At 39.8% G+C, this 25,576-nt stretch overlaps 2 protein-coding genes across 3 annotated transcripts in view; one reads left to right on the forward strand and one right to left on the reverse strand.

Moving 5' to 3' along the window:
• LOC118881386 (cytochrome b-c1 complex subunit 2, mitochondrial) overlaps positions 1-10,773 on the forward strand; it is a 31,303-nt gene extending 20,530 nt beyond the window's left edge. The window contains exons 9-14 of the mRNA XM_036826258.1: positions 1,155-1,250; positions 1,555-1,754; positions 4,607-4,687; positions 6,712-6,788; positions 8,873-9,026; positions 10,508-10,773. Of these exons, the coding sequence (XP_036682153.1) occupies positions 1,155-1,250; positions 1,555-1,754; positions 4,607-4,687; positions 6,712-6,788; positions 8,873-9,026; positions 10,508-10,591 (692 nt within the window). The 3' untranslated portion in view covers positions 10,592-10,773. The remainder of the gene's footprint in view (positions 1-1,154; positions 1,251-1,554; positions 1,755-4,606; positions 4,688-6,711; positions 6,789-8,872; positions 9,027-10,507) is intronic.
• Positions 10,774-11,557: 784 nt separating this feature from the next.
• On the reverse strand, positions 11,558-25,452 carry PDZD9 (PDZ domain containing 9). 2 transcript variants are annotated; one of them, XM_036827002.1, is made up of 4 exons: positions 25,422-25,452; positions 23,347-23,526; positions 16,811-17,000; positions 11,558-12,345 (listed from the first exon to the last, which is right to left on the reverse strand). In XM_036827002.1, exons 1-4 carry the CDS (start codon positions 25,450-25,452, stop codon positions 11,949-11,951), a joined length of 798 nt encoding a protein of 265 aa, XP_036682897.1. In that variant the 3' UTR covers positions 11,558-11,948. The 2 variants fall into 2 exon arrangements, with proteins under 2 accessions (XP_036682897.1, XP_036682898.1); XM_036827003.1 differs by lacking the exon at positions 23,347-23,526.
• Positions 25,453-25,576: the final 124 nt, after the last annotated feature.

Raw genomic sequence — 25,576 nt, forward strand, 5'->3', positions numbered from 1 at the left:
TTCTGGACATTTCATATAAAGGGAATTATACAATAATAGCCTTTGTAACTGGCTTCTTTCACTTAGTCACTTAGCATAATGTTTTCAAAGTCCATCCATATTGTAGCATGTACCAATGTTCCATTCCCTTTTCTGGCTGAAAAATATATTTCATTACCACATTTTGTTATTCATTCATTAGCTGGACATTTGGGTTGTTCCTGAATGTTTTGGCTTTTATGAATATAAACATTCATATATAAGTTTTTAAACAAAACATCTTTTTCATTCTTTTGGGTGTATACCTAGGAGTAGAATTGCCAGGATAGGGTATCTCTCTGTTTAACCATTTGAAGAACTGCCAGACTGTTGTCCAAAGCAGTGGAACCATTTTACGTTCCATCAGCAGTGCACAAGGGTTCCAATTTCTCCACATTCTTATCAACACTTACTATCTGTCTTTGATTATGGCCATCCTAATGGGTGTGAAGTAGTGTCTCATTGTGGTTTTGATATGTATTTCCATAGTGAATGATAACATTGAACGTATTTTTTTGTGCTTTTTGGCCGTCTATATATCTTATTTGGAGAAATGCTTATTCAAGTCCCTTGCCCATTTTTTAATTGGGTTGGTTTTTTTTTTTAATTGTTGAGTTATAAGAGTTCTTTATATATTCTGGATACTAATCCTTACCAGATTTTTTCCCATTTTGTGGATTATCTTTTCACTCTTTTGAAAATGTCTTTTGATGCACATTGCCATATTGTTTTAATAGCCAACTATTAGAAGCATACTCATGTCCCTCAAGAAGAGATTGATTAAATAAATGATGGTATATCCATATAATAAAATTCTTTATAACCATTAAATGTTTGGTGTAGTCCATTCACTTAGATGTAAATTACAAAAGACAAGTTAGAAACAATATCAATAGAATGACACCATTTTAAAAATAAAAAGGATAATATTAATATTTGCATAGAAAAAGTTCTAGATGAATATATAGTAAAGCTGTAAATGCATATTTCTGGAAGAGTGGCATTATGGGAGGCTGTTATTTTCTTTACTGTTTATTTTTGTAATATTTGAATTGTATAATGATGTATTTTTAAAATCGTGTTTTACAATTGTGTTTTAGAAATTCTGGTTCTAGTTTTTGTTTCTTTTGAAATAGGTGTGAGTCATCCTGTTCTAAAGCAAGTTGCTGAACAGTTTCTCAACATGAGGGGTGGGCTTGGTTTATCTGGTGCAAAGACCAAGTACCGTGGAGGTAAGCGTTTTGTTCCATTAAGGTTAATTTACCAGGGTGCCACCTCTCCCCCCAGTAGCATATTGGAGTATAATAGGCCTGATTATTTACTACCAAATAGTATCAATGTGGAAAGAAAGAATTAGATTGCTTGAGTGTTATGTATTAAACATGTTTGTGTATGTGTTGGGGGAAGGGCAGGATAGCAAGGAGAGCACCAGGCCAGGGAAAAGCTTAATCTTAATGGGTTAATACTGTGTTGTAGAGAATATTGAAGAATAAAACCAAAAGCCACTTTCTTCGCTCTTGCCTTACCTGGCCCCAGGTGAAATTCGAGAACAGAATGGAGACAGTCTCGTCCATGCTGCTCTTGTAGCAGAAAGTGCTGCTGCAGGAAGTGCAGAAGCAAATGCGTTTAGTGTTCTCCAGCATGTCCTCGGTGCTGGACCACATGTTAAGAGGGGCAGCAATGCCACCAGCTCTCTATACCAAGCTGTTGCCAAGGGAATTCACCAGCCATTTGATGTGAGTCTGAACAGTTGCTATCTCTCCTTTTGTTTTCACAGGCTTAGTGTTTACAATGTAGTCCTGATACTTGCTCTTAATGTTAATCTGCTTTTAAAATTTAAGATGAGGGGCTTCTCTGGTGGTCCAGTGGTTAAGACTCTGTGCGCTTCCACCGCAGGCGGCACGAGTTCTATCCCTGGTCAGGGAACTAAGATCCCGCATGCCACGTGGTGTGGCCAAAAGAAAAAAAAATTAAGATGAACACAAAGAAAATCTTTGTAAAACTGAAGAGACAGCCAGGCTTAATTTTAGTACCTTAGTGGGTCTATCAAAAACTTACTGTTATTCTAATATAAAAAGAAGAATTGAATGCTTAAAAAGTCAGAAATTCACACTTCAGTTCCCTTTAGAATAAAGTTTTAGATAGTAAACATTCCCCTAGATTCTAATTAGTCTTTTTTTCTGATTTCCTCTGTCCCCTTCTATTCTTGTGGCTACTTCCTGAATTTCACTGCTCTTCATGTTTTCCAACCAAGTGTACAAGATATACAGCAAGAAATTACTTACAGACCTGCTCCTCCAGCTTGAGATTAAGTTAAAAGAGAAAAATGACATTTAACCATAACCAAAGTTATGTTGCCTTAGAAGACACCTTTTTATGACAGTGAGGAAAGTGCTAAAGCTTTCAAAATAATGATACTCAAATCAAGAGAATGTAAAATGTCACCGGCAAAATATTTAATGAGTGACGATAGTTTGCCCAATGTAATGCCCCGTGTGACCTTCAATGATATCTTTAAAAAGTAACAAATGAAAAAAAAAAAAAAAACAAATGTACTAAATTGTAGGATTAAGTATCGTTCATAATTTCAGCAATAGTACATGGCACAGGTAGGTTTATGCCTCAGTAAGTCTTTGGCCATTTGACACTTAATGGTGAAAATTAAAATTAAAATCAGTCATCTTCTCTTTTTATTCCTCTGTTTAATACTTTAGTGGTAGTGTCAGACTTTTTTTTTTTTTAGCAGAGGAGCCTTTTTCATCAGTGCCATTTCCCAGCTGCAATGCCCAACACAAAAGTTTTTGCTTTTAAAGAAGTTTAGAAGGCTTACTTGACAGTGAAACCCTTGGAATCTTCTGTACAGAGCCTTAGAGTTCCCTGGAGCACAGTTTGAAAACCATTATCTTATTTTTTTTTTTTAAGTTTATTTATTTTGGCTGCACCAGGTCCTAGTTGTGGCACGTGGGATCTTCATTGCGGCATGTTTAGTTGTAGCATGCGGGATCTTTTAGTTGCAGCATGCGGGCTTCTTAGTTGCAGCGTGTGGGCTTCTTAGTTGCGGCATGCACATGGGATCTAGTTCCCCGACCAGGGATCGAACCCAGGCCCCCTGCAGCTCAGAGTCTTACCCACTGGACCACCGGGGAACTCCCGAAAACCATTATCTTAAATTAGTCCTAGTCCTAAATTAGATTTTCTCCAGATTTTCTTTCTCCTGGTTCATGGTCTACTCTGTTTTCTTTTCTTCATGCTTTACTCTTCACCATTGAATGTTAATGATGCTTTGGGTAGTTGGAGTTTAATCTAATCCAGTGACATAATTTAATAGAAATTCCTGGGACTTCCCTGGTGGCGCAGTGGTTAAGAATCCGCCTGCCAATGCAGGGGACACTGGTTCAAGCCCTGGTCTGGGAAGATCCCACATGCCGCGGAGCAACTAGGCCCACATGCCACAACTACTGAGCCCGCACTCTAGAGCCTGTGAGCCACAACTACTGAGCCCACACACCACAACCACCGAAGCCTGCGCACCTAGAGCCCGTGCTCTGCAACAAGAGAAGCCACCGCAATTAGAAGCCCAGGCACCGCAAGGAAGAGCAGCCCCCGCTCTCCGCAACTAGAGGAAACCCGCACGCAGCAATGAAGACCCAATGCAGCCAAAATTAAATAAATAAATAAATAAATTTAAAAGATAAATCCACAAAAAAAAAAAAAAAATTAATAGAAATTACTACTTCAGAATTTGGCCAGAAATTTGGAGGATGACTAGTTAGTCTCAGAATTAAAGTTCAGGTGATTGAAGTGCATATCTTTGTATGCTTCATATGGGCCGAACCAATGGTTTTCAAACTTCATCTGGAACACTAGTTTAAAATTCGGAATCCCAGACTGCATCTTTAGTGATCTGAGTGAGTAGATCTGTTGTGGGAACCTGAAAGTCTACATTTTTAATAACAAATCAAGTGATCCTTATGTAAACGGTCCACATAAACACTGAAAAGCACTTTACTAGGGTGTCATGTCCACCTTAAGGAACTTAACACTCTACTCAGACTACAGACAGAAATACCCTGTTTTCCAGAGGCTAAATTTCTTGCTCCCTTGGACATCTGAATAATAGATACTAAGCAGAAATTTGTTTCCTAACCCTTTAACTTTAGTCTATAGGAGAAGTGAAAGCGAATTGGTGAAAAGGAAGTCACCACCAACAGCAGAGGGAAGAAAGCAGGTTTGTCTAATGCCAAAGCCCATGATTTATACCACTCAGCTGTACTGAATATACAGTAGTAATGTTCACAAGTTAATGTTTGCATTAACTTTTAATCATCAAAAGGTTAGAAAATACCAAGGAAAGTGAGCCGTCGTTTTAGAAAGAGTTAAATGAGAAAAGTTAAAACATTACAGTTGTGAAAGAGGTAACCTGTATATAGAACACCTCAGTCCTTAATAGAACCATTTAAGTGAAATAGTAATCCATGTCTTTGCTTCTACTGTGAAGGAATACGTTTTTGTCTAGACAGCCTTAGGGAAATTGTGCCCTGTTTTACCTGGTAGAATGACATACAGTAAAGTTTCATTATATTTTCAGGTTTCCGCTTTTAATGCCAGTTACTCAGATTCTGGACTCTTTGGGATTTACACTATCTCGCAGGCTGCAGCTGCTGGAGATGTAAGTTGCAAACTCATCAATTCTCACAAGATTTTTTCCCCCATTAACATATTTTTAGTAAGAACATGGAATGTTTGAATGCCTTGATTTATCAGAGTTCTGTATAGTGTAATATCATTAAAGTGTTATCTACTGTGGAGGAAAGTTAAAAATGAAGCATCATATACTGATGCTTCCAGAAAAGAGGGAGGAAATGTTTCCTTGGTATTTTCGTTCTGTGTGGACATGTGGCATTGAGTTGTCTCTGGGATATCTAAATGGAGAACTCAGTTGAGGTCAAGGCCAAGATGTATACTGGGAGTCCTCATTATAAAGAGTGTGTTGAAGTCAGGGTTACATGTGAAAGGTTGGAGGAGAAGAAAACTGAAGGTCGAGCTAAGGAAAATGGCCAAAAAAGACAGAAAGAAAAAGAAGAGAAACTGGCATGTTTGGAGGCCAGGAAAGAGAGAATGGTTAACACTGTTTCAATCTACTTTGGATTAACATCCCTTTAGTTACCACAGAGAGGTCTGGTAGTTTTAGCAAACTAGGATAATATTGGTGATACTATCAGTTTTTATCAGAGTATTGGAAGTGAACTAAAATTTATAATATTAAGGAATGAATGGGAAGAAAGAAATACAAAGTTGGTGCAGGCAGGTGGAGCTTAGACTTGCAAGGAGGTGGGTGGTAGTTTTAGGAGAGTTTCCACTGAGAGATTAAGTAGGAAGAGACATTCACACTGAAAGGAAAGAAAATTGGAGCGAATATAGGAGATAAATTATAGATGGATCAAGTCTGAAAAAGCAAGAGCAAGCAGGATCCAAAGTACAATCGGACATTTTAGCCTTGGACACAAAGGCTAATGGGAGAAGAGGATGTCGGGAAGATGAGGAAGTACATCCCTGGTGAGGTAGGAGGCTAAGTCATGTTTTGAGAATAAGAGAAGGGAGGAGAGTTTAAAGAAAGTATCGAGGTTTAGGACAGATGAGTGGCTAGGTGCACACAGAATGAGCATAACAGCAGTACAGATGTCTCCTTGAGATAAGTGACCACAAATTCATAGTACAGTCAGACGTCTAGCCTAATGCAGAAATGGAGGAGGCAGGCAGTAGGGTTGATCCCAGGCTGGAATCCTGCAAAGTAGGCAGGTCAGAAGTATGAAAAGATGGCAGGAAGTTGGAAACACTGGCAAGAGTGATTGAAGAGATGATTCATGGATTTAGGCTAAAGAAGTGAAGCCAGGGGGACCTGATAGATTGAAAGTGGACAAATCAAGGAACTAGAGATGTTGATAAAATGGAAGATAAGGATAGCATGATTAAAGACTTAGGCCAGAGGTCTTGGAATTGAGGATTTCAGAGGTAGGTCAGATCTAGGTTATGTGCAGGTCTGGGGTATGGCTATGGAAATGGGTAGCTCACCTGGAGGGGAAATGAAGGTCCTAGAGTTTAGGTGATTAGGAAGAACAGTAAGTAGCAGACCCAGAATGGTGCCAGGGTTGGGATGGAGAAAATCACGGGCCAGGTTTATTATTAATTTATTTATTCAACATATATTTACCAAGTACCCACCCACATCACTAGAACTTGATTCCTTCATGACTCTAGCACTCCAGGTATGGACAGGCTTTAACGATTGGCTGTGTATGGATTACTACTTTTTTCTTAGTGAATAGTAAGAGATAGCAGTATTAATTACATGATACTTTGAGAGTCTTGAGAAATTTTTGAGGTGCTTGTTCTTTGTAGGCAATTATAAATCCCTGAGTTTTCTTTTCCTAAACCCTACTGCTATCCTCTGCCCTCTGCCACTTAACGTTTGTTAAGAAACTTGGCCACTTGGATATTGTACAAACAGCTGCTTTATGAAACATTGGAAGAGTAAGCAGCACGTAGTGACTTAAGAATTCCAAATGGACACTATACTGTTTCTCTGGAACTAACCTTCCATCTTTTGTTTTTGCCTCAGTAGAGGAGCATTTGAATGCTGCAGCAGACTTTGGCACTGATCAAAGATGACCAGCTTTTACTTGTCTATCCTAGGTTATCAAGGCTGCCTATAACCAGGTAAAAACAGTTGCTCAAGGAAACCTTTCTAATACAGATGTCCAAGTTGCCAAGTAAGTTTCAATATTAATGTTTCATGTTTCAATTATTTGAAAGTTGTATTTTTTCTAGTTACAACACTATTGTAATAAATACACAAAAGGATTGAAAGGTACAGAAAAGTATTTAAAAGGAAAGGGAAATATACTCCTACCCCCTAGAGATATAATTGTTAACATTTTGATTATTTTCTTGACCATTTTTAAACATAATTGTTAATATTGTATATATACTTGTTAATAAATAATACTTATTAGTGTTTATTGTAGAAATTGAAAATTACAAACACAAAGAAAGACAAAAATTATTTTTCATTCCCTACCAATGATTCTTCTCTTTTTTTAACATTATAATGCTGTTTGCATTTATTCCATTTATTTTTATTACTAAAAATTTGTCATAAACAATTTTAATTGGTGTGTCAAAATATACTTGTTGGACATTTTCAACAAGTTGGCAGTTGGAAATTATAAACTATAAAGGATATCTTTGGGTTTTAAAACATTTTTGTATTTCATATTACTTTCTTGGTATAGATTAGCAACTGGGCCAAGAGTTATAAACATTATAATGAAAGGCTGTGCATTAAAATATATGTTTGTGTTTATGTAATATTTTTATTTTTATATTTTGGAGTCACAATGTTGAAAGGTTTTACCAGTTGATACGCACATCGTCAGTATATATGAGAGTGCCTATTCTACCATAACCATTGGCAACTTTTTCCTCTTTACTGATTTGATAGACCAAAAAATATATCTGATTAAAAGATTGCAATATCTGTCTCCTATTTGGTGATTTTTAAATTCCCACTGTCCTCATTGAAAGTGCTAACAACCTCTTAACTCAGTAGCTCTGGGAGTTTCTCTAAAAGAGACAGACTTTGGACAGAGTTGGAAATCAGCTTGCGTTTTCATACAGGAGTTTAAAACATTTAAATTTGACTCCATCCATTTAGGACAATTCAGAATGTGAATCCTAAAACTCCAGAGGTCTTCATGATCGTTCAGTATTGCCCACAAGGAAATATGACAGGGTGAATTACAACCCAGGAGGGAACAATCTTTTACCATTTCTGTTCTCATTAGTATTATTACTTTTGTTATACTGAACACACTAAGAAGTGCATCTCTCAAAGAAGTGCAACACAATTTATTAAATATTGTATACATGGAACCAAGGATCGATAGGATGGAGCTCTGCATGATTGCATCAGAAACAAACCTTATAATAAATTGAAACAATGGATAAGCTTAGGAGAAATCTGTTTCAAATCTAATTTATTTAAGAAAATGTGTTTTCTTAATAAGTGTAGCACAGTTCTTACCAGGTACAGCAACATTTAGAAAATGGAATTTTGGTTATTAATGTCAAAATATATTTATTTTCTGCCATTTTGATGGAGTTGATACTTTTTTTGTAAGGTTCTTAGTCCTCCTATAGTGAAAGAGAGAAAGTAAGGTGTCATTGCTGAAGGGACAAACTAATAATCACTTGGTAAAGTTTATTGCAGGTAAAATCTTTTTTCAGTTAAGTGGACAGTGTGGTAAAATTGCTACATTAAATTGTAATTATGTTTAAATGGAAGTCTTGCTACAGAGTGCCAAGGAGATTAGTTTGAGCTAAATAACTCAAGTGCCTTATTGAACATCAATTTCTTTCTGGGATAATTATGAATTGGATTTTGTTTTATTTCAAATTGATGTTTTTGTACCCATATTTAAGCTACAGGGACTTATAAGACCTATACTGTCCTTCCCCACTTGCCCTACCCTCAGTGAGACAAATCCCAGCACACAAATGGGCTGGGGGTGGGGTTAAGGGAAGTTATATTATCAGCACACAGCATTCTGCTAAAGGGACAGTGAGAAGAGCCCACATAGGGATGTTCTTTAACAGAGACGCCTAAAACCATGACCAAAAATGTATCTAAAATAGTTGGTGAATTGAAGAAATAGAATGGAGACCTTTAGCACTGTAAGATTTCAAAGCTGTTAGTTTGCGTATTTACCCGAACATGTTTAAGGGTTTGGGAACATACTTTGCCTTGCTCTATAAAACTGGCGTCTGCCTTAGTTACACACCTTTTATTGGACAGGAACAAGCTGAAAGCTGGGTACCTAATGTCAGTGGAGTCTTCTGAGGGTTTCCTGGATGAAGTTGGGTCCCAGGCTCTAGTTGCTGGTTCATATGTGCCGCCATCCACAGTCCTTCAGCAGATTGACTCGGTAGCTGACGCTGATGTCATAAATGTAAGCAAATGAAAATTTATTTAACATCAAATAACTTGTCCTTAATGATCCAGTTTCAGAAGGAATGCGTAAGCTTCCTTGGGCTGTATATTCTGTTCTCGTGGTGTTTGGTGCCTATGTACCTGGTGTGGAGGCAGAAGGGCTCATCCCCATATCTGCAGATAGCTTCCTTGTCAACTCAGGGTGATGTATCTTCCTCATGCAACTAAATTACCATTAGGTTAAACCATTTTAAATTCTTAAAGGTCAAGAAGAGTCAAATATTGGCAGTTTCATACGATTCAACCTAATTGTTGAGTTTGGTATTTTCCTCCTCACTCCTAAGAAATAAACTCTCTATCCTGCCAATCTTTCATGATCTACCATCTCAAGATTTTCTTTAGTCTTCTCAACCTAAGACCTTCTCCTGCCCCTGCTCTTATTTTTTTTTATTTTCACATATATTGTTTCCTATAAAATTGAGTTGTTTTGAGGGCAAGGACTATGTCTTATACCTCTTTGTATTCCCTGCTATGCCTAACAAGTACGTGAACTACAGAATGAACCCAAAATCAGTCCTTTCTCTATTAAAAATGCCAACTCCCCTTCCATGGTCAAGGTCTTAACCATCTTCTCACCAAGGGGTCTCCCCTTGGGGATAGAAAAAAAGAAGCAGGCTATTTTAAGATAGCAACCCTGACTTGATTTCACTTGGCCCATAAGTTCATCATTACATACTCTTCCAAATGGCTGTCCTCATCTTATATACCACACTATCATGTGAGTCCAACCCAGCTGCCTGCAACACTGTCTCTTTATTAAAAAAGCTGACCTGGGCTTCCCTGGTGGCGCAGTGGTTGAGAATCTGCCTGCCAATGCAGGGGACACGGGTTCGAGCCCTGGTCTGGGAAGATCCCACATGCCGCGGAGCAACTAGGCCCGTGAGCCACAACTACTGAGCCTGCGCGTCTGGAGCCTGTGCTCCACAACAAGAGAGGCCGCGACAGTGAGAGGCCCCGCGCACTGCAATGAAGAGTGGCCCCCGCTTGCCGCAACTAAAGAAAGCCCTCGCACAGAAACGAAGACCCAACACAGCCATAAAAAAAAAAAAAAAAAAAAAAAGCTGACCTGAGATAATGTGGGACTGCTCCTCGTGGTATTGCACTTAACCTAAACAACCAGCCTTTGGACTCAAAGTAGCGGCATAAAGAATACTAGGATATAAAGTGTAACTTCTAAGTTAACAATCAGTGTATTTTTATTGACTCAGACTATTTGCCATTGCAATACCAAAGCAGGGAAGTACAGCTCTGCTCAAGGAGACTCTGCCCTATTTTGCAACGTCAGAAGGGTTTTCCTTTTCCCTCTTTAACAGCTACGCTCATATTTAGAGCACCACACTTGCTCAGTCACACATAGGATGAAATACTCAAAGGAACAGAAGTTTATCTACTTGCTTATTTCTGTTAACTTTCTGTCTTGTTTTGTTTGTTTACTTAAAGGCTGCAAAGAAGTTTGTTTCTGGCCGGAAGTCAATGGCAGCAAGTGGAAATTTGGGGCATACACCTTTCGTTGATGAGTTGTAGTACTGAAACACATATTGCAGGAAAGAGCTGAACCTTTTCTCAACCCAGAGCAGCAAGTATATGAAAGTGAGAAGTCTCTAACATTTATCTTTTTTTCCAATGAGATGAAATATCATAAAGCATAAATGCAGGTAATTGTTCCCAGCTGACCTAAAGTCAATAAAACATTCTGTTTAAATGTTTTTCTTGTGTTTTTCCTAATCAGCTAATCAACAAGTATTTGTTATATGCTGAGTTTTTGTTTTAGATGCTTTAAAGGAGAACAGGAATATAATAATAAAGTACAGAAGCATGAGAAACTATTAAAAATTAAGGCTAAGTGGCTATCAGAGTAACTATTTCCAGATTATTATTGGTGGCTTTTTAAGATAAACGCAGTTAAAAGTCTGTCTTCTTGGGTAAGAATAATTAAATGGTCTGGGTTTTACCCCCTTTTTTGCCTTTTTTGCAAAAGAGTTATTTGTGAAAAATATAAATTCCCTGCCAGTCATATCCTGTATTCGCACTGCTTCATTTTATGTTTATCTTCACTGTGGCAGAATTTTGTGGTTTTTTTTTCCTCATCTTCTCCCTCATCTGTTTCTATCCTATCTCTTTCAAGTAATTAACTATCAACCCAACATTCAAAGTAACAGTAGGGGGACTTCCCTGATGGTCCAGTGGTTAAGAATCCACCTTCCAATGCAGGGGACACGGGTTCGATCCCTGGTTGGGGAACTAAGATTCCACATGCTGCGGGGCAACTAAGCCCGAGTGCTCTAGGGCCCATGCGCCACAACTAGAGAGCCCTTGTGCCGCAACTACTGAGCCTGCACACCACAACGAAAGATGCCGCATGCCGCTACTAAGATCCCACATGCCAGAACTAAGACCCAGTGCAGCCAAATAAATAAATAAATATTTTTTAAAAAAGTAAAAGTGGGGCTGAAAAGGGGGAAAAAACTAATGTGAACAACTAGGCAAAAATCTCATTTCTTTTAAGTAGGGCACTTGAAGTTTACAAACGAGAAACTAAATAAAGTAAAATGTGATACTTACCTTAAAGAGTAAAATTCTCTACTGTGTTTACACATTCTGGTATTGGGTTCCTCTGCTGCATTTTCTAAAATATGAGACATTCTTCTCAGAAAGGAAGGTCTTAAGGATCTGAATAATTGTGAGGCCTGTGAAACCCCAAGGAAGTCTTTGGATATCACATTGAAGAAGGTCTCTAAAGGCTTTACAACACACTCCTGAAAGAGAAATGTTAAGTCTGCACATATTCCTGTAAGTATAGCAAACGTATACATGGCAGTGCACAAAAAATGGGTGTTTTCAAGACAAATGCTCCTGTGGTCACAGATTTGCAAACTGCTGCCTAACCAACTTTTGATACAGGTTCACTCTTGCCCTTTTCAACATGGGCATAGTCTTCGAGCCAAAATGCATCTGAGGTAGAGGAGGCCGAGGAGGAGGAGGAGCTTTCATTGTCTTGCTTCACCATTGTCCAGTATGGAGAAGGGGCTCTCACTTCTTTCTTGTGGTCTCTGTGAATTATCACGTCACAGTTAATGTCTTTTCCTACACTAATAGTACAGTTCTTCTTTTTATATCCATGCCATTCTGTGGAGATAGACATTGGTCTCCTTGCAGGGTAATGGCCAGTGGACCGTGGATATTTATAGTACTTAAGTCTTTTATCTAAAACTGCATCTTCATCGTCATCACTGCTTGTGAAAGAGTCATCTTTTGCCTCCTCAGTTTTCTTTGTTGTGCTGAAATGAAAAGAATAGTGAATGAAATGGATTCTTAATGTCTGAACATTCATTATCACCTAAGAGATGTCTTACAACCTGCTTTGGTTCGTAAAAGAAAGAATACAATTTAGCTTTAACACTACCTTTCTGTGTTATTGAAAATTTTCTCTTTAAAATTACCTTTAGGGAATTCCCTGGCAGTCCAGTGGTTAGGGCTCTAGCTTTCACTGCCGAGGGCACAGGTTCAATCCCTGGTAGGGGAACTAAGATCCCACGAGCTGCGAGATGTGGCCAAAAGAAAAATTACCTTTAAATTTGTTTCCATTCCTAAATGGAAATCAAATTCTGCCCTAAATTATTTCACATTACTTTTAAAAGCTTTGCCAGACTTAAGCCAGACTATTGACCAGAATATTAGCAGGCCTTAATGGTGGGTTAATTTCACTTCACACAGAATGACAGGTCAATGTGGCCATCTCCTCCACAGAATTCAGTTTTCATGGGTCACATGGGGTCAGCAATAACAGAATATTACTGATTTCCAAGGGGGCATCCAGAAATAATGGCCCTCAAAGATCTTCAACATGCTAATCTGAGTTTTTTTTTCCTCCCCTGAGCATCATTCTTTGCTTCTCATTTGGGTTTACATATGTGGATCTGTAGAACACCCTTCTATCCAGATGTCTCATCATTCACTATTCCACCTCGCTGTTGCCATCCAAAAACTTGTACAGACTTTTTTTTTTGTAATTTGCCAACAACAGGTTTCTTGAACTTTTCTCATGTCTGCAGCACGTGCACCTGCTATTATTTTCCTGAACAAATACTGTCTGTTACCTGCTACCCCTCATTCTGGTGCTGGATTTGCCAGCAGATCCAAAACCAGACCTTTGTAGTTATGAACCTCGGTTACTTTCTCTGTTACTTTCTGTCCTGCTAATAGGAAATAGATTTCTTCCCTACCCCAGTCCCTCCAAGCTATCAGACTTACTGGTGTTTTCACTAACATCCTTGGAGGCCTGCCTGTTTTATTTGCTCCTAAGCTTTTGAAGCTTTTCCTAAAGTTTCTCTCTTCTGGAAATGACATTTGGTATGGAGTCAATTTTACTAAGGGCCGCTAGTCTTAATTGTACTATTTTCTTTTAATCCTTGATTTAGTGCTGTGCAAGGAGATTCAGATCTCAGGACTAGAACAGTTTGCCTTCAGAGTGCAAAGGACATCCTTTGTAATTGTATTAGATAATCATCAAGGACAGGCGGCAGAGCCAGGTTCTTATTGAACTGCATTAGATAGTAACGCCACAAGCCAGCAGAGGTCAGGGTTAGCTGGAAACAGTTTTTATACGACTAGGCCTGCCCAGAGCATCCTGTGGAGTATTCTCTCCGTTGTGCACACAGTGCTCTTTGCTCCTGAAGGAAGTCATACCAAATAAGCCTTTTCCTTCCACTTCTGCTCCTTCCCCGCCCCCTTCCACATAAGATGCTAAAATGCCTTAGCTATAAGCACTTTGCTTAATTAAGAAAGGGATTCAGAACATGACTGATATTGTTCCTAAGTTTGTGGATTTTAGCCTCATACTTAAGTTGTGCTGTTCTGTGTTTGCTTTTGAATGGTCAATCTGCCATCCTTAGATTTTTAATATTCTGAACTCTGTGCTTAGAACGTAGTTGTTCTATAAGCAAATGGTTAAGAGCTCAGGTTCGGGAGCTGAACTCCCCAATACAAGGTCCACCAGCTACATGTGGCTGCTAAATTTAAACTGGTTAAACTTGAATAAAATTTAAAATTCCTCCGTTACAAATCTTCACATTTCAGGGGTTAGTAGCCACCTGTGGCTAGTGGCTACCACATGGGATAACGCAGATACAGAACATTTCCACTATCACAGAAAGTTCTTATTGGACATTGCTGCTCTGGAGACAGACATATACCACTTAGCCCTGTGGCCTCTGGCAAGTTTATACACTACATTGGCTTCAGTTTTCTTATCTGTAAAACGAGGATAAATAAAAAGAATTGGCATGAGGATTAAATGGTATAATGCTTGTAAAGCAGTGCCCACCACATAGTAAGCAGTTATCACTATTATCATTAATGATTTTTAATCAAATCAGGATTGGTTTAGTTACTGGGAATTTTTTCCCCAATCTGTACCTCATCTGAAGGGGACAACTGCCCAGCTCTAGTCCACTGTCACCATGTGGGAATGCAAGCCCATCTTCTAGTTTCTTCAGGAGAAACCAGAGATAAAGACTCTTTGCATGAAATCTTAGATTTGTAAATTTAGCGATTCAAATATTTTTTCATTAAAAATTTTTTTGAAATACACAGAAAAATGCAAAAAAGTTGAATGAAAAAAATTATAAATACCTTGGTAGCTACTACCCAGGTCAAGAAATAGCGTATTACTGCCCCCTGGAAAAGCACCCCCTATGTATCCTCCTTTCTCTCTACAGTGTTTAAAACACTGAGGAAGACAAGCAAAGCACATCTGCTAGCCATATCAGTTCCTAGGGCCACAAGTTGGACTCTAAAGTAATGTCTATGGAATATGGGCCATTTTTTAGTCTTTAGTAAAGTCCCTAGCCATATTTCTTTGAGCCCATCCCAATAAGCAAAGGTGCACAGCTGTAGCAACTAGTGGTCAGGAATCTGGTCAGAATTAATAAGGACCACTCTTGCATCAGAGCACTGAATTTGTCAGTTAAAGAAAAGGGAGATGGAGAAATCAAGCACAACCCGTAAATTTCTGACTTGTTTGACTATGTGAGTGTTCTTCCACTAGGACGGTGGCAAGCTGGCTTTTGATTTTAGGCGTAATGAGTTTGAGGGGTTTATGATACATACAAATGCAGATATCAAGTGGGTGTTTATACAAGTTTGGAGATAATACAATTTGAAAATTATTAATTTATGGATACTAATAGAAACCACAGAAATCAAGGAGTTTTTTTTTTAACATCTTTATTGGAGTATAATTGCTTTACAATGGTGTGTTAGTTTCTGCTTTATAACAAAGTGAATCACCTATACATATACATATATCCCCATATCTCCTTCCTCTTGCGTCTCCCTTCCATCCTCCCTATCCCACCCCTCTAGGTGGTCACAAAGCACCGAGCTGATCTCCCTGTGCCATGCGGCTGCTTCCCACTAGCTATCTGTTTTACATTTGGTAGTGTATATATGTCCATGCGACTCTCTCACTTCATTCCAGCTTACCCTTCCCCCTCCCCGTGTCCTCAAGTCCATTCTCTACATCTGCATCTTTATTCCTGTCCTGCCCCTAGGTTCTTCAGAACCATTTTTTTTTTAGATTCCATATATATGTGTTAGCATACAGTATTTGTTTTTCTCTTTCTGACTTATTCACTCTGTATGACAGTCTCTAGGTCCAGCCACCTCACTACAAATAACTCAATTTTGTTTCTTTTTATGGCTGAGTAATATTCCATTGTATACATGTGCCACATCTTCTCTATCCATTCATCTGTTGATGGACACTTAGGTTGCTTCCATGTCCTGGCTATTGTAAATAGAGCTGCAATGAACATTGTGGTACATGTCTCTTTTTGAATTATGGTTTTCTCAGGGTATATGCCCAGTAGTGGGATTGCTGGGTCATATGGTAGTTCTATTTTTAGAAAAATCAAGAAGTTTGCTTAGGAGATTGAGAGAAGAAAGCCAAAGATTAAACCTTGAGGAACTCCAAGGTTGGGTAAAAGGAGATCAAGAGGAAGTGACTAGAGGAAATAGGAAAATCATGGGAGTATGGTATCCCAGAAGTCTGGGGAAAATGATGTTTCAACCAGAGTTGAGTGTACAGTGTCTAATGCTGCTCAGAAGCCAAGCAAAATAAAGACTGAGAAGAGTCCACTGAAATCAGCAGTATGAAGGTTGTAAGTGACCCTGGGAAAAAGGACTCTCAGCCAAGGCCTGCACTGAGGGGGGGAAATGGTGTCTCCTGAGGAAATGGCAAAGTCTAATACAGCTCTTTCAATGGGTTTGGAGTCAAGGGACAGGGCAGTGGCCGGAAGGGAAAGGAGAGGAGAGTGGAATTAGGTGGGGTTTGCTAAGATGGTAGAGGTTTTAAAGGGGCTTAAATGTTATTGGGAAGGATCCAGAGAGAGAAGTTGAATATGCCGGAGACAAATGAGGAAATGGGATTCACAGCACATGTTTAAGGGCTAACTTTGGAAAAGGCGGAGTCACGCATGTAGGTTTGGAGGTGGAGTTGCCATTGGATAGTTTGGTCTTTTTTTAAACTCCATGTCCAAGGCTCTTGCCTTTATCATTCTGCCTCATATTAGGTCCTACAGATTGTACTTTCCAAAAGGACTTAGAAACCCACTAAATTGTGGCAGTGTCATCAATCCCTCCTACATGGTCCAACTGATAGTTCTCACATTAAACTAAGACTCTACTTCCTAGACCCTGGGGAACTCTGTAGTATAACAAAGATTCCTAAACTTAACTACTTACCGTGTAATTGGGAATTTGGTCTCAGGGATTAAATCATATATTTCTTGCCATTCTTGGGGTATGTCAATAAAATCTCGGTAAACCTTGATTTGTAGCACTGTTCCTATGGTGATATGTTGCAAAAGCTTTAAAAATTCTCGAAGAGTATATCCTAACACATTGGCATAGCCAACACTAATCAAAACATCACCTGAAAAAGGAAAAAAATCAGTAAAATTAAGATAATGGTTTAAAAGGATCATACCATTTCTGGCTTTATTGTGCGATGTTTTTCTTTCTTTTTTTGGGGGGGGGGTGAGGTATTTCATTTTATGGGTTCATATTGTTGGTTCATTTTGAACCAAAGCCAGGCTTCAGCCTTTATTTAATAAAAATGACCCTTTCCGTGACATAAGTATCCTTTGAATAATGAAGAATACATGCAAGATGTTTCTTAATAGTCAGTGTGGTGGTAGATATTGTAGCATGTTTTTACAACATTTCTAAAGTCCTTGGTTTGACAGAGGCTAAAAACCATTTATAATCTGAATCATCCTTTAGGATTCTAAAAATGTGTTTTCTTCAAGTAAAATAAATGGCTATTACTATTAAAGAAAAAACCACTTACACTAAGTGAATAAATGACCTACTTTCTATTATACCTGCCTGGCCATTTCCAATGCCCTCCACAGTAAGCAGACCATATTAAACATCAAGCCTTTCAGTTTAATGTTTGCCCTTACATAGTATTGGTTGAGCAAGTAATTCTACATGCAACACTGGACAATTAGCATGCTTTAATTAAGTTTAAGCTATGTATACAGAGAGTATGTCAGCTCAAAGGGATTAGACAGCTAGGTCCCCTACCGTAGCACAGTGCTGAACAGGCAGGGAAGGGTGATGGCCAACCATGGAGCTCCTGAGCCCCCAGCAGATAGGAAGAGAACCACATCTTGACAGCAAGCCCCTGGACCTCCAAACTGGATGTTAAAAAGACCAGTTATTCACTTGTACCCAGCAGCTAGGGTGTGAACATGTAAACTAGGTCCAGTTATTTGTCAGTCTCCCTGGGTCACTGAACCTAGAGCAGGAGATGCAGAGAGGTGACAGGAGCACCCAGTTTCCATGGCCCTTTGTTCTCTCACCATTTTCCAAACCTGGTCCTCCAGGCTTTCTGGCAATTCTGTCAGACTCATTGTTCTAAATCCAATGCCTTAACAGAACTTTTCTATTGCTTGCATTGAAGACCTCTGACTACTACAAGGGCATTCAGCAAGAGAGGAAGGAATACAGGGAAATTGCTTTTTAAGGACAGACAGATACATTGGGTAAAATCTTAGTCATCAGCTCTTACTAGTACTAAAATCCTGCCAAATGGTCATGGATACTTTATAGCTAACATCGGATAAAGTGACCCCAGTGAGTCCCAAAGGATATGTTCACCTCTCTGTGCATGGGAAGCTAGAGACCCCTCAATCAACCTGAAAGACAGCTGAAGCCTAACCTCAGAGGAGAAAAGAGTCAAGATGAAGTACATTCTCTGATACTACTCCCCACTGTGCTATAATTGGGAATTATGCCGATCCCAAAGGAAGCCTCCAAGGAATGCCAGGGACAAATTTCCATAGTGCTAGATCCTATCAGAAACAAAAGTTCACAGTATTAAAGAAAATGAATACTTAGAAGGGTGAAGTAAACCTTCTACTTTGGTCTTTAAAAATAGCTGGGGCTAACTTCAGAATGAAACAGGGCTTCTCCCGGCGACCTGCAGATTGTGCGATCTAAAACTTTTCACCCCATGGAGGTTAATTAAAATGGAGGTGGGGGAGGAAGAAGACCTCACTGGATGAGCTTACTTGCCTAATCTTAAAAGGAGTGTTTATGGCTTGTCATTCTGCTTAATTATGTTGTTAAAGGGTGACTTTTATCAAGAGGGCAGACAATAAACAGCTTAATTCCCTGACTGTCCTGGCTGTAAACCAGACATATCATTGTGTGAATGTGAGTACTCTGGCAATAGACATTAACATTGCCTTTCATAAAGAAACACCAATTTGGTATTTATGAATATCAACATTATACATTTTCTTTCTGTTTTAATGGGCTATAGGAACCACATTATATAAACTGTCTCGATTACCTATATTTAATCAACTTTGCAGCAGCCAAGCCACTACCATCTCTACAAACTAGGCTGTAAATTCCATAAGCTCTGTGTGGTTAGAGACCATGTATGTCTGGCTCATCATTATACCACAGTGCCTACCTAGCAGGATGCTTACACAGAGCAGGCATTCAGGAAATGCCTATTGAATGAATGTGGCCTAGTAAGGGTGGTGACCAGTACATGACTTGTATTTACCTTCAAAGCTATATTAATTTCTTAAGACTCTGGATATCAGAGTTTGCTAAAGCTATACTGGCCAAAAGGATTTTAAAGTTTAGCCAGAATAAACTAATCAGGAAATCGAGATGAAGCCCTATTATGAAACACCAAAAAGAGAGAAATTCAAAGCACATGAATGAGAAATAATGGGGCTGGGAGGTAATGGGGTCAAAAAAACATCAGGTTTCTAAGACCGTCACCTCTCAAAATTTCATAATCATTGTCAAAAGGACTGAGTTACAGAGTCTTTGAAACCTAGACCTTGAAGAGAAGTGGCTGACTTGTCATGAAGAGATTTGGGGCCCTGGACTTACTCTCTATTGAAATCTCTTTTCTAGTCAAAGGTATGGGCTTTCTAAGCAGATACGGTTTCAAGTCTCAGCTCTGACCACCCACTTAGCTCTGTATTGAACAAATTACTTCATCTCTCTAAGGCTCTATGTTTTGTTATCTACCTTCCAGGAGTGTTGCAGAGATTAAATGAGATAATAGATGTGGAAACACCTTGCAAAATGCCTAGGACAAATACTCACTTGCTATTCATTTATCAAGCACAGACATAATAAATGTGCCAGTGCTGTAGGTAAGTCGTGGATTTAAAAGGTGAATTCAAGACTGCCTCTGACCTCCAGGAGCCCACTAACTGTAGCCCCACCAGGAGATTCTGTTTCATGTGCATGAAAGCATACTCCTGTCCCACTCTAGTGAGTGTGCACTCTGGTTATCAACGAGCATCTGTCCCCTGACCCCAGAGAAGCTAAGGAGAACAAGCAGAAAAGGCCCATGGGACCTGGCCTAGAGTTCTTTTGGTCTGGAAAGTCCAGAACTCTCTTTCTGTCAGTTTGTTCCCCAGCACCATTTTCTATGTGGAGAAAATGCTTTGGATTTTAAGGTGAGGTAAACTTTTGTAATAGCATCATTGGTCTACTTAATTCTTTAATCCACTGCTTCTAACCCTAGCTGCAATTAGAATCACCTGAGGAGCTTTTAAACCATGAACTGCCCTATCCCCAAAGCCAAACCAATTGAATCAGAACCTCTGGGGACATGGGGCCAAGGCATTTTTGTTTTAAAAGGTCTCCAGGTGATTCTAATAGGTAACCAGAGTTGCAAACCAGTGGTTTAATCCACTGGGGGCTCCTGTACCACAATCATTTTTGGTTAACAACAACAACAAAAAAGATACCAGTCTAAAGAATCTCTAAGTAAGAACAGCCTAAGAGAAATGATTGCCAGCATTTCCATAGCACTGTAGTTCTCAAAGCATTTTCATAAAGATTATCTCATCAAATCCTAGCAACTCCTGACAAAGGTGGTATTATCCCAATTTAGAGATGAGGTGACTAAGGCCAGGAAAGTTAAGGGGCTTTGTCCAAGGTCACAGAACTAGAAAGTGGCAGAGCCTGGGCCTGAATTCAGGCCAGCTCCCACTGAATGGTCTTTCCTTCCCACCACCTTACCATCCCATTGTGCGTCCCTGACTCCTGAGCACAGCACCAGGCCCAGAGTAGGCGCTGGGAAAATGTCTTGAATTGGATGGAAAATTCATTCACCCAAAGCCAAGAGAAGCAGGGCAGTACTGACAAAGAGTGTAACAGAGAGGGTTCAAATCCCCACTCCTTGGTGTGACAAGGTACAAGTTACTAAATATCTGATTCCTTCTCTGTAAGGTGGTTTAATGTAGAATCTAATCAAGGAATTTGGTAAGGTTACAGGATACAAAATTAATGCACAGAAATCTCTGGCATTCCTGTACACCAACAATGAAAAATCAGAAAGAGAAATTAAGGAAACACTCCCATTTACCACTGCAACAAAAAGAATAAAATACCTAGGAATAAACCTACCTAAGGAGGCAAAAGACCTGTACTCAGAAAACTATAAGACAATCATGAAACAAATCAAAGATGACATAAACAGATGGAGAAATATACCATGTTCTTGGATTGGAAGAATCAATATTGTGAAAATAACTATACTACCCAAAGCAATCTACAGATTCAATGCAATCCCTATCAAACTACCAATGGCGTTCTTCACAGAATTAGAACCAAAAATTTTACAATTCGTATGGAAACACAAAAGACCCCGAACAGCCAAAGCAATCTTGAGAAAGAAAAACGGAGTTGGAGGAATCAGACTCCCTGACTTCAAACTATACCGCAAAGCTACAGTAATCAAGACAGTATGGTACTGGCACAAAAACAGAAATCTAGATCAATGGTACAAGATAGAATGCCCAGAGATAAACCCATGCACATATGGGCACCTAATTTATGACAAAGAGGGCAAGAATATACAATGGAGAAAAGACAGCCTCTTCAATAAGTGGTGCTGGGGAAACTGGACAGCTACATGTAAAAGAATAAAATTAGAACACTACCTAACACCATACACAAAAATAAACTCCAAATGGATTAAAGACTTAAATGTAAGACCAGACACTATAAAACTCTTAGAGGAAAACATAGGAAAAACACTCTTTGACATAAACCACAGCAAGATCTTTTTTGACCCACCTCCTAGAGTAATGGCAATAAAAACAAAAATAAACAAATGGGACTTAATTAAAAGCTTTTGCACAGCAAAGGAAACCATAAGCAAGGCAAAAAGACAACCCTCAGAATGGGAGAAAATATTTGCAACTGAAACAACAGACAAAGGATTAATCTCCAAAATATACAAACAGCTCATGGAGCTCAATAGCAAAGAAACAAACAATCCAGTTAAAAAATGGGCAGAAGACCTAAATAGACATTTCACCAAGGAAGACATACAGATGGCCAAGAGGCACATGAAAAGATGCTCAACATCACTAATCATTAGAGAAATGCAAATCAAAACTACGATGAGGTATCACCTCATGCCGGTCAGAATGGCCATTATCAAAAAATCTAGAAACAATAAATGCTGGAAAGGGTGTGGTGAAAAGGGAAGCCCCTTGCACTGTTGGTGGGAATGTAAATTGATACAACCACTATGGAAAACAGTATGGAGGTTCCTTAGAAAACTAAAAAGAGAACTACCATATGACCCAGCAATCCCACTACGGGGCATATACCCTGAGAAAACCATAATTCAAGAAGAGACATGTACCACAATGTTCATTGCAGCACTATTTACAATAGCCAGGACATGGAACCAGCCTAAATGTCCATCGACAGATGAATGCATAAAGAAGATGTGGCACATATATGCGGTGGAGTATTACTCAGCCATAAAAAGAAACAAAACTGAGTTATTTGCAGTGAGGTGGATGGACCTAGAGTCTGTCATACAGAGTGAAGTAAGTCAGAAAGAGAAAAACAAATACCATATGCTAACGCATATATATAGAATCTAAAAAAAAAAAAATGGTACTGATGAACCTAGTTGCAGGGCAGGAATAAAGAGATAGACATAGAAAATGGACTTGAGGACATGGGGTGGGAGGGCGAAGCTGAGGGGAAGTGAGAGTAGCATCGACATATATACACTACCGAATGTAAAATAGTTGGCTGGTGGGAAGCAGCAGCATAGCACGGGGAGACCGGCTCATTGCTTTGCAATGACCTAGAGGGGTGGGAAAGGGAAGATGGGAGGGAGGCTCAAGAGAGAGTGGATATGGGGACATGTGTGTGCATATGGCTGATTCACTTTGCTGTGCAACAGAAACGAACACAGTATTGTGAAGCAATTATACTCTAATAAAGGTCTATTAAAGAATTTAAAAAAAAATTTTTTTAATGTAGAATCTACCTCAGGGATTGCCAGGAAGGTGAAATAAGATCATGCTTCTAAATGTTAATGATGATTAATACTGCCTACAAAAGAAGAAAGCTTTATCCACAGAGAGCCATAAACGCTGGAGTGACGCTGTGCCTGTATATGAATCCCACCTGCTAGATGGGGGTGAACCTCGACAAGGAACTCAGTCTCACTGAGCCTCAGTTTCCTCACCTGTAAAAGGGGAATGATAATAGTTCCTACCTAGAGGGTTATTGTAAGAATTCAATGAATAAAAACGCCCAACAGCGAAGGTTATACAAGTAATACCAACTGGCCTGCCCATTGAAAGCTCTCAAACAATGTCATCATTATCATTGTTACAGTGAAACCTGAGTCTCCCTGAAGGCAGACGGGAGGGAGAAAGAGGTGGAGTGTTTGGGAGGCATGGGGAAAGCACAGTCACCTGGCTGGAGTTTTCCATCCCTGGCTGCAGAGCCCTTCTTAATGAGGTGCGTGATCTGAAGGTAGGGCCCATGCTGGATGATGACCAGGCCTAATCCCAGGCTGCCCACAGTGAGTTTGGTCTGCTGAGTTTTGCTCAAGTTGTGTACAGACGGCTTGACCTTGAGGCCGATTTGTTTTTCTTCTAAAAAAGGAGAGATTTGTTTTAGTCCTTCACCTAGACATCAGCATGACAGTAGTAACTGGGGTTCTAAAGCCAGACCCTTGGGACAGTTACTCAACCTCTCTCTTCCTTAGTTTCCTCATCAGTAAAGTGATGATAATAAAAATGCCCACTCAGAGGGTTGTTAGGAAAATTAAAGGAGACAGTTAAAGGGCTTTTGCACAGTGCCTAGCACATTGTGAATATTTAATTAATGTTAGTTATTATTATCCATTCACTTAACAAATAGTTATTGATACGGGCAGTGTGCTAGGAATCGTAAGTGTTTCTTGCCCTCATGGATCTTCCAGCCTAGTGGCTGAGACAAATATCAATGAATCATGTAAACATATTTTGAACAACAAACTGCGACACATGCTATGAAGGAAAAGTTCAGAGAGCTCTTAGGGTGACCAACAGGAGGCTAACGTCTCCTGTGAGGAAGGTGGGTCAAGGCTTCACAGAGGAGGTAAAATCTGAATTGAGATCGAAAAGACCAACAGGAAAGCTTTAAGCGAAGTAGGATGGGAGAGAGCAAATTAGATCAAGATTCTGAGACAGGAAAGAACATAAAGGAGACCAGTAGGGGGCAGGCAGGAGGAGCAAAGGCAGAGCAGACAGACTGCTTGGCAGGTCTACCTCACTGGAAAAGCTTAGAAGCAATTTCAGCAGGACAAGCTAAGGTCTGCATTCAGAGAAACACACAAACAAAAACCTCTGGCTGTTATATGGATTGTGGGGTCCAGAGTGGAAGTGAGAAACGAAAGGGTTACTGCGTTCACCCAGAGCATGTCACCCAAGCAATGTCAGTGGAAATGGACAGTAGAAAAAAAGCATTTGGGAGGAAAATCCAGGAAAAATGGGTAGGGAGGCGTTGAAGTATGTTTTCTACAAAACTAAACCTCACAAGAAAAGTTTCGAAGATGGAGGAGTGATTTAAAACAACAAGTTATTTTCCCAAGAGGAAGCTTCTGAGAAGACTCATTTTCAGCCTACAGGAAGCTTCTGGGGAAACTTGTTTTCAGCACACTCTTCCAGCATTTCACACACGCAACTTTTCCTTAAGGAGAAGTGACAAACTGCTACCTTGCCAAACCTTTGCCAAATCCATGTGACTGTGGTGTCTGGGGGGGCCCAGGAGTCCCCCCCACTGCTGGGGAAGGGGCTTCCCATGCTCCCACATCTCCAGCTGCAGGGAGCTGGGCGGTTTCATGGCCCTTTCAACTCCAAGCAACTGTCCTTGCCTATCTCCAACCTCACCCTCCCCCAAACCACAGATGCTCTCTGTCTGGAAAATAAAGTAACCTAGTATAAAGAAGGTACCATCTTCAAGACTTTTCAGGATTACAGGTCATCCCCTCCTCGAGCCTCTGGCTCCTGAGCAAACAGAGAACTGGCATCATAGACAGGGTCTGAGTTCCAACCTCAGCTTGCAAATTAAAGTGCTCATGATATAATCTACTATGAAGCCCAGTCTCAAAAGACAGCAGCGTTAAGTGAAAGAAGCCAGATTCAAAAGACTCCATATCATAGGATTCCATTTTTGTGACATTCTCCATGGAAAAGGCAAAACTACAGAAAACAGATCAGGAGTGTCAGGAGCTGGGGTGGTGAAAGGCGTTGGCAGCAACGGGGCTTCATCACAAGGTAATTTTGGGGGTGGTGAGACCTCCACATCTTGATTGTGGTGGTGGTTAAACGTGGGTACAAAACTCACAAAGCTGTACACTAAAAAGGGGGAGGGGGGACTCTTCCTGTATGTAAATTTTAGTTTGGTAAACAAATGATGGTGAGAGGCCCAAGAGTGTGACTTTCCCATTTTACAGAGGAGGAAAAGTGAAGAAGTCTTGGTCCCCAGGACATCACCCAGTTACCTTTAACGCTTTTGTGGACGGCCTTCTTCATGGCCCCGGGACGGCAGGCCGATCAGGAGAGTCTCCCGGAACCGAAGCTGGAGTCAGTCCAACTCCCAACTGTTTCGAACCCTCCGGGAACCGGCGCACTGCGGGCCGACCGCGAGCGGCGAGGA

This window comes from Balaenoptera musculus, chromosome 15, assembly GCF_009873245.2.
Source record: "Balaenoptera musculus isolate JJ_BM4_2016_0621 chromosome 15, mBalMus1.pri.v3, whole genome shotgun sequence".
NCBI lineage: Eukaryota > Metazoa > Chordata > Mammalia > Artiodactyla > Balaenopteridae > Balaenoptera > Balaenoptera musculus.